At 45.9% G+C, this 12,331-nt stretch overlaps 1 protein-coding gene across 1 annotated transcript in view; it reads left to right on the top strand.

The window, feature by feature from the left end:
- Positions 1-689: 689 nt before the first annotated feature.
- Positions 690-12,331, top strand: part of TRPM1 (transient receptor potential cation channel subfamily M member 1) — a 103,522-nt gene continuing 91,880 nt past the window's right edge. Inside the window, exons 1-2 of the mRNA XM_070496799.1 lie at positions 690-780; positions 1,828-1,923. Of these exons, the coding sequence (XP_070352900.1) occupies positions 1,861-1,923 (63 nt within the window). The 5' untranslated portion in view covers positions 690-780; positions 1,828-1,860. The remainder of the gene's footprint in view (positions 781-1,827; positions 1,924-12,331) is intronic.

The following is a 12,331-nucleotide window of genomic DNA, read 5'->3' as shown; positions in this document are numbered from 1 at the left end:
AGGTGTGTGGGGAGACCCAACTCCCTGGGCAGGGAGGGTGGTGTAGGGGGGAATTTCAGGGTTTGAGTTTTTCTTTCCTCCTATTCATCAAAAGCTGGAATAACCATGCCCATTGTCACAGCAAACCTGAAAAGCTCCCACTGTGGCGTTTTTGGGGTGACTGTGGATACCAGTCATGTAAGCTACTGGTGGAGGGGGACAGTGGGGATTAGAGGCACCCAGACGAGGACAAGAGTCATGTGGGACTCACGCTGTGTTCTCAGCCGTGTTCACCCCACCCTCTGGCCCAACCTCAGATGATCTGAGAAAGGATTAGGGATGATTAGTGCCATGTGCCGCCTTCTCCTGGTTCCTCAGGGCCTGGGCACTGCCGGCCTGATGAGGGGCTTCTGAAAGAACAATTATGTCCAATTCTCTCAATTATGCAAACTACGCTGACATTTCCAGCAGGGGAAGGACTGGCGGGGGCGGGGAAGGTCACTTCAAAGGGAAAGTTCTAGCTCCCCCATCTCTCTCAGCTCCTAAGGCTGCTTCTGTGGGATCCCACATCGAGCAGCCTGACAGTGTGGGGCCCTGGTTTCCTTTTCTGGCCTGGGAGTGAGGTCACGGGGCCATTGCCTCACTGGGATCATGAGGGCCTGGGCACAGCCGCTCACATGCTCCTCATGTGGACTTCTCCTCTTAAAGGGTGGGCCCTTCTCAGCCAGCTTCCTGCCAGGCTGAGGAGGAAGAGGCTGGTGGAGGCCTGGCTGCAGCCTCCCCGCTCCACTGCTGCAGCAGGTAAGCTCAGAACGGCTAAGCTCAGGCGTGGGGCTCTGCCTCCGGGGACCTCTAGCTCCTCTCCCGCTGAGGCTGGATGGACAGTGTCCTGTGGGGATGGTGGGTGGATCCGTGCTCGGCCAACAGGCTGCCAAGATGATTCCCTGAGGGGACAAGCCCACGTCAGCCTGCCACCGTCTGGCTCCAATGCACTGAGCCTCCCTCAGGGCCAGCTTCTAAATGCAGGTGCCCAGGATCTGCTGAGAAGCCCCAGCTCCAGGGCTCAGCCTCCCTGCCTGCCACTCTTTAGCATCTTACCTCCACCCTTTTGCTCCATGGACACTGTGCCTCTTCCCGAGAGCCCCAGAAAATGCTGAAATTCTAGCGAGGGGAGAGGGTTTCTACTTGTAAAGCTTTATCAGCTGATATTTTAACTATTAATTAAAACCTCAAGGAAATGTTTGGTTATACTACATAGGGCTGTGTGCGAGATTCCCTCTGACTGCCTGTGTCAGTGGGAATTGGTTTCTAGAAGCCCGTTCGGCTGTATGGGCCAAAGTCCAGAAATTCCACTTCTAGGGATCCATCCTAAGGAAATAATCCTGAAGGTAAGCCAGAATTTACATAGCATTGTTTACAACAGCGAGACTCGGGCAGCAATCCAAATGTCCAAAATAGAGGATTGGGCACAAAAATCATGGCCCGTTCACAGAGAGGAATACTATACAGTCACTTTTAAAATGACAGAAAAGAATGTATAATGACAATGTGCAGGATGATCATATGTTTCATTATACACACACACACACACATCTAATCTATTCATAGAGCAGCCTAGGAACCCGCTGCAATGCTATCCATTGTTATTTTAGGATGAAGGCCATATGGTGATGTTTGTTGATTCCTTTGCACATTTCCTCTTCCTTTTTTTCTTTAATAATTTTCTATAACAAATACACTTTCCTTTTGTTACCAGAAATTATATCTTTTTTTCAAACCTAGCAAAAATTAGTAGAAATACTGGGGAAGAATGAAAATATTTACAGGAATTGTTCCTGGGTTTATCAGTGATAGGAACTGAGAAGGAAGGAGGGGAGAGAAATGAAGGAGGGGAGAAGAAAGATGAGACAAATTTGGTGGAGAGCGGCCTCTCTGGGAGTAGAGGTAAGTAACGTGGGGTTGAATTAAGGAGAGGGTTGTCCTCGGCAATGTTCACCAAATATCATTTTGCAAACTCTCCAGCAGCAACTTTAATTCCTGGCGTTGGCAATGCTATTTGTAGCATAAATTGTCCACTCTCTGCAGTGTATTTTAGGCCCCAGAAAATGTAATTGGAAATGTCAACTAAGTTGAATATGTTTGCTGTAATTGTTTATGTTTTATTGGTTATTTTCTAGGAGAAGTCTGGAATTTTGTTTGGTTTGGCTCTTTGCAACCTCATTTGCAAAGCTGATAAGTATAAGAAATGGAATGACCCTCAGGCATTTTAAGTCACTAGTCATCTTCACTCTGCTAAGTGAAAACAAAGCAGACTTTCTACTAATTTAGAATCCTTTTACTTAGAGCACTAGATATTTTTAGAAAAGTTTCTTTTGCTTTGGTTGAAAATGTTTCCAAGATGTCCTATACTTTATGAATGCATGTGTGTAGGCAAATTCTGGACCTGGGAAAGTAGAAGCCCTCATCCAAGGGAATAATGAACCCAATCCTGATTGCCTTCCATGACCTAGAGCTTAATGTGGTTCAACTCTTAGGACCTCCATTAAAAAAGACAGTAGCCAGGGATACGTTGATATGTAAAGGGAGCTGTAAAGGGAGCTGACCAGTCCATACCTGCCACACCCCTCTTTTTCTTGCTCTAACATAAGACTCGGCAATCAGTGAATGAATTACAGCATCCATTGGGAGCAACCAGGGCCCAGGAAATTATTGGTCCATTGCCCCAGACACACATCACACACAGGAGCAATTTTCCCAGGCTCCCATAGAAAACACCTAGTAGAATTTATCGTGCTGTTTTCCAGAAATTACGTCTTCAGTTGCTATCCAAGTCGGGGGAAGAATGCATTTACAATGCTAGAGATGCCTTTAAGAAAACAGGCTCATGTCAGCCCAACATGCACCCCTCCACAGCTGCCAGGGCCTTCTTGCTGCTGTGCATGTCCCACCTCCTCCTACTGCTTCTGGTCTCCCCTCTCCATGAGTGTGGTTAGGACAGCGTGCCCCGTCATGGGCCCTCTGTGGAGACAGGGCATGAGTGTGGGCAACTTCACCAGGCATGGTAAGATGGAATGCATGCTGGCCAGGAATAGTGGCAACAGAATCCTTTTATGTTTTAATGGTTGTAAAGATGATATATGAATATGTAAATTTGTACAGCCATGCAGAAGAGCCATGTGAAGGTCCTGTTCTGCACGCTTCTTCTAATTCCCACCCCCTACAGCCCATGACGCTGGATGGCTTGATGTCTATTGTTCTAGACCAGTGCCACCCGGTCACCTGTGCCACACACATAATTTTAAATTGTAGAGTAGCCATGTTAAAAAAAGTAAAGCCATGTTAAAATAGTGAAACTAACTTTAAAACTTATTTAACTCAATATATCCCAAATGTTATCATTTCAACATGTAGTCAATATACAAAACTTAGTAGTGGGGCTGGCCCGGCGGCACAGTGGTTAAGTTTGCGCACTCTGCTTCAGAGGCCCAGGGTTCATGGGTTTGGATCCTGGGCACAGATGCACACACCACTAGTCAAGCCACGTAGTAGTGGCATCCCACATACAAAATAGAGGAAGATTGGCACAGATGTTAGCTCAGCGACAATCTTCCTCACCAAAAACAAAGTTCTCAGAGAGATATTTTTTGTCCTTTTTTCCGTACTAAGTCTTCAAAATCCTGCCAAATCTCTCTCTTTTTTTTTTTTTGCACCCTGATGTTGGACATAGCAGATGGTTGTTTGTTGTCTTATACTGAGAATCACAGCAGTCTCAATGCAGACTTGCCCCACTTCAGGGGCTCGATCGCCACATGTGGCCAACGGCCGCCATCTTGGACAGCACAGCTCTAGACCTTTGCATATCAAGGTTTGTTCTTGTCCAGATGGGTCATATCAAAAAGATCTTACTACAACTTTTCTTCAATTAATAATAGATTTACACTGTAGAACTTACAGTTCTATTTTAGTCTTTTTAATAGTTGGCACAGCCCATGATTTGGTACATCGTAATTGGTCTAACCAGTCCCCAGGGTAGATGAACGAAATTTTTCAAAATATACTGCAACAAACATCCATATATTGCCTGTATATGTGTAAAATTATATCCAGATAATAGGTCCCTAGACGTGGAAGTGCTGGTCAAAGGGCATGTGCACTTTACTCTGTGATGGGCACTGCTCAGCTCCCCTCCAAGACCACGTGGCCAGGGGCTGTGAGAGGGAGGCTGGTCCTCAGCCAAGCCGGCCACCAACCAGCCTTGGGGTTTGGACCTCCGTTCCCTTAGAAGTCAAACCAAAGGGTTAAACCTTCCTTGGTTCCTGATTCGATGGCTCAAATGGTGGTGATTCCAGCCCACGCCTTCAGTGGACAGAGTGGTAGGTGGGTGAGAGCCGCTGGCTCCACGTTCAGCAGAACAGAGCAAGCAACCTCCACATGCACCTTGTCTGAGGTGAGGTCAGCAGAAAACCCTCAGCAAAGACCCCAACTCTATTATAATTTGCACAATTGCTATGACACTAATTTTCATAATATAGTACCATCATTTAAGTGTTTTCACAACAATGGAGCAGGGGATTGAGGGTCAGCCCTGGCAGGCTAGCTCCTGAGCTGGCAGCCCCGGGCATCACATTCAGCTGTGTCGAATGCCTCAGTTTTGCCCCACTTCACTCTGCCAGCATGCCACCCAGTACCCTTCCTCACACTGGTGGCCCTGGAAAACATCACAGTCCCTGAAGGACCAGGAGTGAAGGCTACACAGGTCCTGACACTTCACAGTTCTAGGGCCTGGACCTGTGTTCATGCAGGCCACCAGTGATGTGGGGCACCTTCCAGGTCCTGGGAGTCCTGAGAGAGGAAGCTTAAGGAGGAGGGACCTGGAGGAGTGACAAAGGACAGAGAGCACCACTGAAAAAGAGAGGACACCCCCACGGGAGCCAGGTAGGAACAGGGAGGCCGACCTTGGTCCTGGAATCCTCTCTCTTGTGGGCACGGGGCCGAACTCTTCTAGGCTTGGAAGACCAGGCTGGGCCCTCGGGCAACATCAGAGAGACCCTGTAAACAGCGCCTTCCCAACTTGCTCACCCTCCTGAGTGAGCCAGCCGGGCAACATTGGCCAAAGCAGGAACAGGAGCTGTAGAGGGGCCCCAAGATCCTGGTTACAATCCCCAGGTCCCCAGACAATCAGGGAGGAGCTGTGACGGGGAGGAAGGGAAGTTTGGGACACTTACTGATCCCAGCTACGTGATTCTGTTTCCCTCTCCTCCTTTTGTTTATTCTTTTAAAACATTTTATTGTGAAATACAGCATTTATAAGTAGTGTGTAAAATGTCTACGTGCAGTTTAAAGAAGAAGAACAAAGCATGTCCTTGTGTATGACCACCTGGGCCCCCGCTTACACTCCCCGCCACAGGGTCTGCTCCCTGACTTCTAGGAGGCTCATTCTCTTGCTTTTCTTTATCTCCGGTTTTGTTTTGCTTTGTGGTTGACATATTTTTAATTTTTTAATAACTTATTGAGATGAAATTCATATAACACAGAATTAACCACTTCAAAGTGAACAAACAACAGTGGTATTTAGTACATTGACAATGTTGTGCAACCACGCCTCTGTGTAGCTACCTAGAACATTGCCACCACTAGTAGGTAAAACTCTCTACCCATTAGGCAATTTTTTCCCATTTCTCCTTCCCCTACCCCCTGAAAACCACCAATATGTGTTCTGTCTCTATGCATTTATCCATTCTGGATATTTAATCTAAAAAGAATCATGCAATAGGTGACCTATAATTGGCTTCTTTCACTCAGCATAACATTTTCAAGGTTTGTCTACTTTTATAGCATGTGTCAGTACTTTATTCCTTTTTGTGGCTGAATAATATTCCATTGTAAGGATATACCATATTTGTTTATCCATTCACTCATTGATGGGCATTTGAGCCATATCTACATTTGGTTATTGTGAATAGTGCTACTGTTAACATGAATGTACATATACTTGTTTGAGTACCTGTTTGCAATTCTTTTGGGTATCTAACTAGGAGTGGAATTCCTGGGTTATATGGTAATTCAACATTTCGCTTTTTTTTTTCACTGAGGAAGATTTGCCCTGAGCTAACATCTGTGCCAGTCTTCCTCTATTTTGTACGTGAGTCGCTGCCACAGCATGGTCACCAACAAGTGGTATAGTCCTGAGGCCTGGAACTGAACCCAGGTCGCCGAAGCAGAGCATGCCAAACTTAACCATTAGGCCATGGGTCTGGCCCTTACCTTTAGCTTTTTAGGGAACTGCCAAACTGTTTTCCAAAGTGGCTGCACCATTTTACATTTCCACCAGCAATGTATGAGGGTTCCAATTTTGCTGAAAGAAAGTAAAGAAGACCTAAATAAAGGGAAAGACATTCTATGTTCATGGATTGGAAGACTTAATATTGTCCACATCCTTAACAATACTTATTACTTCTCTTTGTTTTGGGGTGCTTATTTATTATATTTATTATATTATTATATTATTATTTATTATAGCCGTCCTAGTTAGAGTGAAGTGGTATTTCATGGTTTTGATTTCCACTTCCCTAAGGACTAGTGGTGCTGAACATCTTTTCATGTGCTTCTTGGCCATTTGTATATCTTCCTTGGAGAAATGTCTATTCAAGTCCTTTTCCCATTTTTAAATTGGATTGTTTCTCTTTTTGTTATGGAGTTTGAGAGTTCTTCATATATTCTGGATACTAGGCCCTTGCCAAATATATGGTTTGCAAATATTTTCTCCCATTCTATGGGTTGTCTTTTCACTTTCTTGATAGTATCCTCTGAGGTACAAACATTTTTAACTTTGATGAAGTCCAATTTATCTATTTCTTCTTTTGTTGCTCATGCTCTTGGTACCATATCTATGAGTTCACTGCTAAATGCAAAGTCACAGATTTACCTCCATGTTTTATCTAACAGTTGTATGGCTTTAGTTCTTACATTTAGGTCCGATCCATTTTGAGTTAATTTTTGTATGTAGTGTGAACTGGGTCCAAATCCATTCTTTTGCATGTGGATATCCAGTTTTCCCAGCACCATTTGTTGAAAAGACTGTGCTTCCCCCATTGAATGGTGTTAGTGCCCTTGTCAAAAATCAATTGGCCATGGATATGTGGGTTTATTTCTGGACTTTCAATCTTATCCATCTATCTTTATGCCGGTACCACACTCTTTGGATTACTGTAGCTTTGAAATTTTGAAATTGGGAAATTTGAGTTCTCCAACTTTGTTATTCTCTTTTCAAGGTTTCTATGACTATCAGAGCCTCTTGCATTTCTTTATGAATTTGAGGATCAGCTTTTCCATTTTTGCAAAAAGGCTGGTGAAATTTTGAAAAAGATTGCACTGAATCTGTAGCCCACCTTGAGTAGTGTTGCCACCTTAGCAACATTAAGTTTTCCAATCCATGAACATAGAACGTCTTTCCATTTATTTAGGCCTTCTTTACTTTCTTTCAGCAATATCTTATAGTTTTCAGCATACAAGTATTTCACTTCTTTGGTTAAATTTATTCCTAGATATTTTATTCTTTTTGACACTATTATAAATGGAATTGTTTTGTTGCCTTCCTTTTTGGATTGTTCATTCCTGGTATTTAGAAACACAACTGATTTTTGTGTTTTGATCTTATACTCTGCGACTTTGCTGAATTCATTTATTAGCTATAATAGCTTCCCCGCCCCCCCCCTTTTTTTAAAGGTTGGCCCTGAGATAACATCTCTTGCCAATCTTTTTTTTTTCCTTCTTCTCCCCAAAATCCCCCAGTACAGAGTTGTACATTCTAGTTGTAGATCCTTCTAGTTCTGCTATGTGGGACACCACCCCAACATGGTTTGATGAGCGGTACTAGGTCTGTGCCCAGGATCCGAACTGGTAAAACCCAGGGCCACCAAAGTGGAGCATACAAACTCAACCACTCGGCCATGGTGCCAGGCCCAGCTATAATAGCTATTTTGTGGATTCTTTGGGTGCTTTGCTATCATTTTATTTTGGACTTCATCTGCATCCCTACCCAATTCATTGTTTAGCTTTGCCTGCTTCTGAACTTTATATAACTAGAATCACATTGTGTGTGTCTTTGGTGACTTGTTTCTTTTGCTTTGTGTTATCTTTTGAGAGTCATAGGTAGTTGTAGTTTGTCTATTTTCATTGTCATATAACGTTCCCTTGTGTGAATGTATGGCGATGTACTTATAGATCCTACTGCAGTTGCATGTGCGTTGCTGTCTGTTGGGGCTCTCAGTAACAGTGGTGCTGTGAACATATGTGTAGGTCTCCTGGTGCACACGAGCATGAGCATGTTTGGAATACACTTCAGTGCAGAACTGCCGGACTGTGGACCTGTTCTGCTTCCCCAGACAATGCCAAACTGTTTTGTCCTCCTTAAAGGGAGGAGCTCAAAAGCATCTGTCCATTTTGCAGAAAATAATTTGAATCTGTCAGAGGAGACGATGTGTGATGAGGGACAGGGCCATGCACAGGGGTCAGGCCCGGCCACATGGCCATGAGGCTGGCCAGGGCTGGTGGCTCCACCATGATGCTCTGTCTCCTCTCTCGATGCCCTCTCACCTTCCAGGGCCACAACCAAAGCCCTAACCCCTCCACCACCTTTGTTTCCTCATCTGTAAACCCCTAGTAAGGGAGCGTGTAGTCTCTGCATACCCCACCCCGCCTCCACACTGCATCTCAGTTCTGTGTGTCGGTCACTGTGACTACCACAGTAGAGAAACGAGATCCCGCGCTCTGCCTTGTTCTTGCTGTTTCCTCTTCCAAGAGCACCTTTTGCCATCACTCCTGTGCCTGACCAAACTCTCCTCACGCCTCAAGGATGAGCCAAATGCCCCTTCCCTGCCTGCTCTACCCTGCAAGGCCCTCCCTAGTCTTCCAGAGAGAAGTCCCTGCTGCTCCCCTGCTCTGTCCCCACACACTGTACACACCTTTACGGTGCCAATGTGCCCATCTGGGAGCTCCTGGGGGCTGAGTCCACTCAGCACACCTGGAGCCAGCAGAGCCCACCACATAACGGGGCTTCATAAGCTGCTAGTGTGAAATACATGGATACTGGCCTTCTTTCATGACACACAAGGTGGCCAGGGTTACAAGGGCCCCACTGAACTTTTGAAGATAATTTTCTCTGACATAACCCTCCCAAGTTTTAAATGCTGAGTTGTGTGTGGGAACACATCTATAAATACATGAACAGGGCAGACACTGGCCATGAGTCATAGGTCACCACAGACCACAATGGTCAGGGCAGCCCTCGAGTACACAGCAAACACGTGAGCCCCATTTGGGATGCCTCAGCCATGCCCCCTTCTTTCCCACCCAGCCTCTCACTCATCTCTCCACAGCCACTCCCACCCTAGGCCCCTCCTGCCAGGAGCTCTGCCTGTGCCTCCCAAGACTGCCCCCTTCAGGAGTGCCCATCAGTGCTGGCTTTCCCACTCCTTCCTCAGATCGGCTCCACCCTGACTCTCGGTCCCCAAGAGCTGACTATAGCAAACTGGCCAATCTACACAAGCAGCGCCGAAATATGAGAGGCACTTACTGAGCAACGCAAACACGCCGGTCCCCAGAAGCCAGGGAAACCGACTTAGCATGGATGATAATGAGGACGGAGAGGGAGAACACTGGCAAAAGAAAGCCTTGGAAAAACACAAACCAAGATTTACGTCCAACATCGTCAGGGCTCATGATTGAGCTGTGAGTTCTGGAGAGAAGGGTCTCTGTCTCATGGCAGTGTCCCCCATCTTGGGGACAGCTGGCCAGGCCTGGACCTGAGTCTCAGCCCCACTATCCCACTGGCCTCCTGTTTCCTCCGCCATGGACCAGGGAATTAGAGACCATGTAGTCTGAAGTCCACCCACCCTACCTGACAGATCCTGGGCTTTGAAAGGGAAGCTGAAATCTCGCCCTTGTTACACTTCACTCAGTTAATGCTTATTTAAGAAACTTGAAAACTATTCACTGAACGCCGATCTCTGCCAGGCAGTGGACTCAAGGTTTGTTACACTTAATCATATTGAATCCTTACAAGCACCCCACCTTACGGACAAGACAATCAACGCTCAGGAAAGTTAGATAATTTGGCCAAGCTCATAGAGATAAGAAATGGTGAACCTGGGAGGTGACCCAGGTATGCCCAAACCCAGAGTCCTTTTCTCTCCACCACGCCATTTACTGTAGTTTACTTTAAGGGCCACCTGCAAAACCTTAAACCAAAGAAATGATTCTAATAGTAAAACTTTCAGGCACCAGTTCAGGCCCATTGGGAAGAGTCTCTCCAAGACGAGGTTTCATGTGGAATGTGACACAGTGATTCCTGGTGAAGCCACACGAAAGAATAGCATGCAGCTGCCTAAAGGGTGAGGGGAGCTCTCCGTGTAATGGCTCAAAGGATGCCCATGAGTATCGCTAAAGTTTCATTTTTAAAAAGTTCTTTACAAGAGTATGTGTGTTTGAAGAAGCAGGAGGAAATGTCTGAAGGGCACATACCAACTGTAACGGGGGTTATTGCTGGAGGCTGGGGTTGGAGGGGAAAGAGAGAATGAACCACTAAAAAGTGGTTCTAAAACTAAAAAGTTTAGATATTTCTATAATTTTCTAATTTGTTATATTGAGCACACATTAGTTTAGGGATTTATGTTTGTTTCTAATTTTAAGCAAAGAAAAAAAATACACCATCCCCACCCCCTCCACCACCCACCATCCCGGGGAAATGGCCACCCCCATCCCCACCCCGTGCTCCAGGACAGCAGGGCATGAGTCCTCCGCCCTGAATACATCAGCTCCCTGTGGGCCACATGGCACAGGTGCCCTGATTCGGAAGGCAGACAGGGGTGTACCCAGGGGTGCTTTGGGGCCCAAAAGCTTATATACTTTGGGGCCACCTCTTTAAGGAAAAGAATAGACAATTACAAGTTCCAAATCAGGTTTCAGTTCTTGGACAGGTCCTTGCAAGCACAGAGCCCTGGAGCTGACGCTTCACCTGCCTCCTGGTGAATCATTCCCCAAACCAGTGGTCCCTGCGCCTCTCAGGGTTACAGAAACCCACGGTGGCTGTCAGGCCTGTCCCAGCCGCATCCATCGTGCCCCTGGAATGTGCTTTCTCAGCTGTGATCCCAGGTCCACTCAATACAGGCTTCCCTGCTGTCCTCCAGCAACTGTGTGGACCAGTAGAAGGGTCAGCCTGCCGCGGTCACCAGTGATTTGTCGTAGGCATCGTGCTGAGCCAAATTGGAGTGGGAGAAGGGACAATGTGTGCCCTATAGAGACTTACCAAAATATCCTCCCATATTTTGAACCATATATAAAGCTTCGCACTGCCCAACAAGCTGGCATGTCAATGTCAACCTGCATAAAACTGCCAAGAGGGACATGCTGGCCACATGACCCCAGATCTGTGAGCTGATTGGAAATGACCATTCCACAATAATGCAAGCTCATAAAACAGGCAACAACAGCCCATCTAAAATTTTGATGTTGTGTTCATCATGGATTTTTTGGATTGATTTTATTTTTTTTTAATATTGTATGAAATGTTATTTATCTTAGTTACTGAATTTGGGGCACCCTGAGGCAAGTAGCTCACTGGCTTCCCCCTAACCTTGGCTCCGCCCCTCACCTGAGAAAGGCACACCAGGCCCTAACTGCATTACACCCACACAGCAGCCTCCAAAACTGACTCCTTCCTCAGGTGTCCAGGTGCCAGCTCCACCATCAGAGGCCTCTCCTCTGACTGGTTCCCCAAATTGTGAACTTGCAGTTCCTCAAGAGGTCTGGGTTGGAAGGGCCCAAGCAGAGCGTCACGAAGCTGAGTGCAGCATGGGCAGTGGATACACATAACGTAAAACTTACCATCTTAACCATATTTAAGAGCCCGGTTCACTGGCATTAAGGATATTCATATTGTGGTGCAACTATCACCATCACCCACATCCAGAACTTTTTGTCATCCCAAACTGAAACTCTGTACCCATTAACCAATAACTCTCCATTCCACTCTTCCCCACAGTCCCTAGGAACCACCATTCTACTTTCTGTCTCTATGAATTTGACTCCTTTAGGTACTTCATACAAGTAGAATCAAACAGTACTTGTCTTTTTGTGCAGGCTTATTTCACTTAGCATAATGTCCTCAAGGGTCATCCATATTGTAGCATGTGACAGGATTTCCTTCCTTTTTAAGGTCAAATAATATTCCTTTGTTTTTATATGCCACATTTTGCTAATCCATTCATCCATCAATGGACACTTTGGTTGATTCCACCTTTTGGCTACTGTAAATAATGTTGCCATGAACAAGGGTGTACAAATATCTCTTTAA

The sequence above is a fragment of the Equus asinus genome, chromosome 2, assembly GCF_041296235.1.
Source record: "Equus asinus isolate D_3611 breed Donkey chromosome 2, EquAss-T2T_v2, whole genome shotgun sequence".
Taxonomy (NCBI): Eukaryota; Metazoa; Chordata; class Mammalia; order Perissodactyla; family Equidae; genus Equus; species Equus asinus.
Note: the sequence above shows the minus strand (reverse complement) of the source record. Positions and strands in the feature narration are given on the sequence as shown.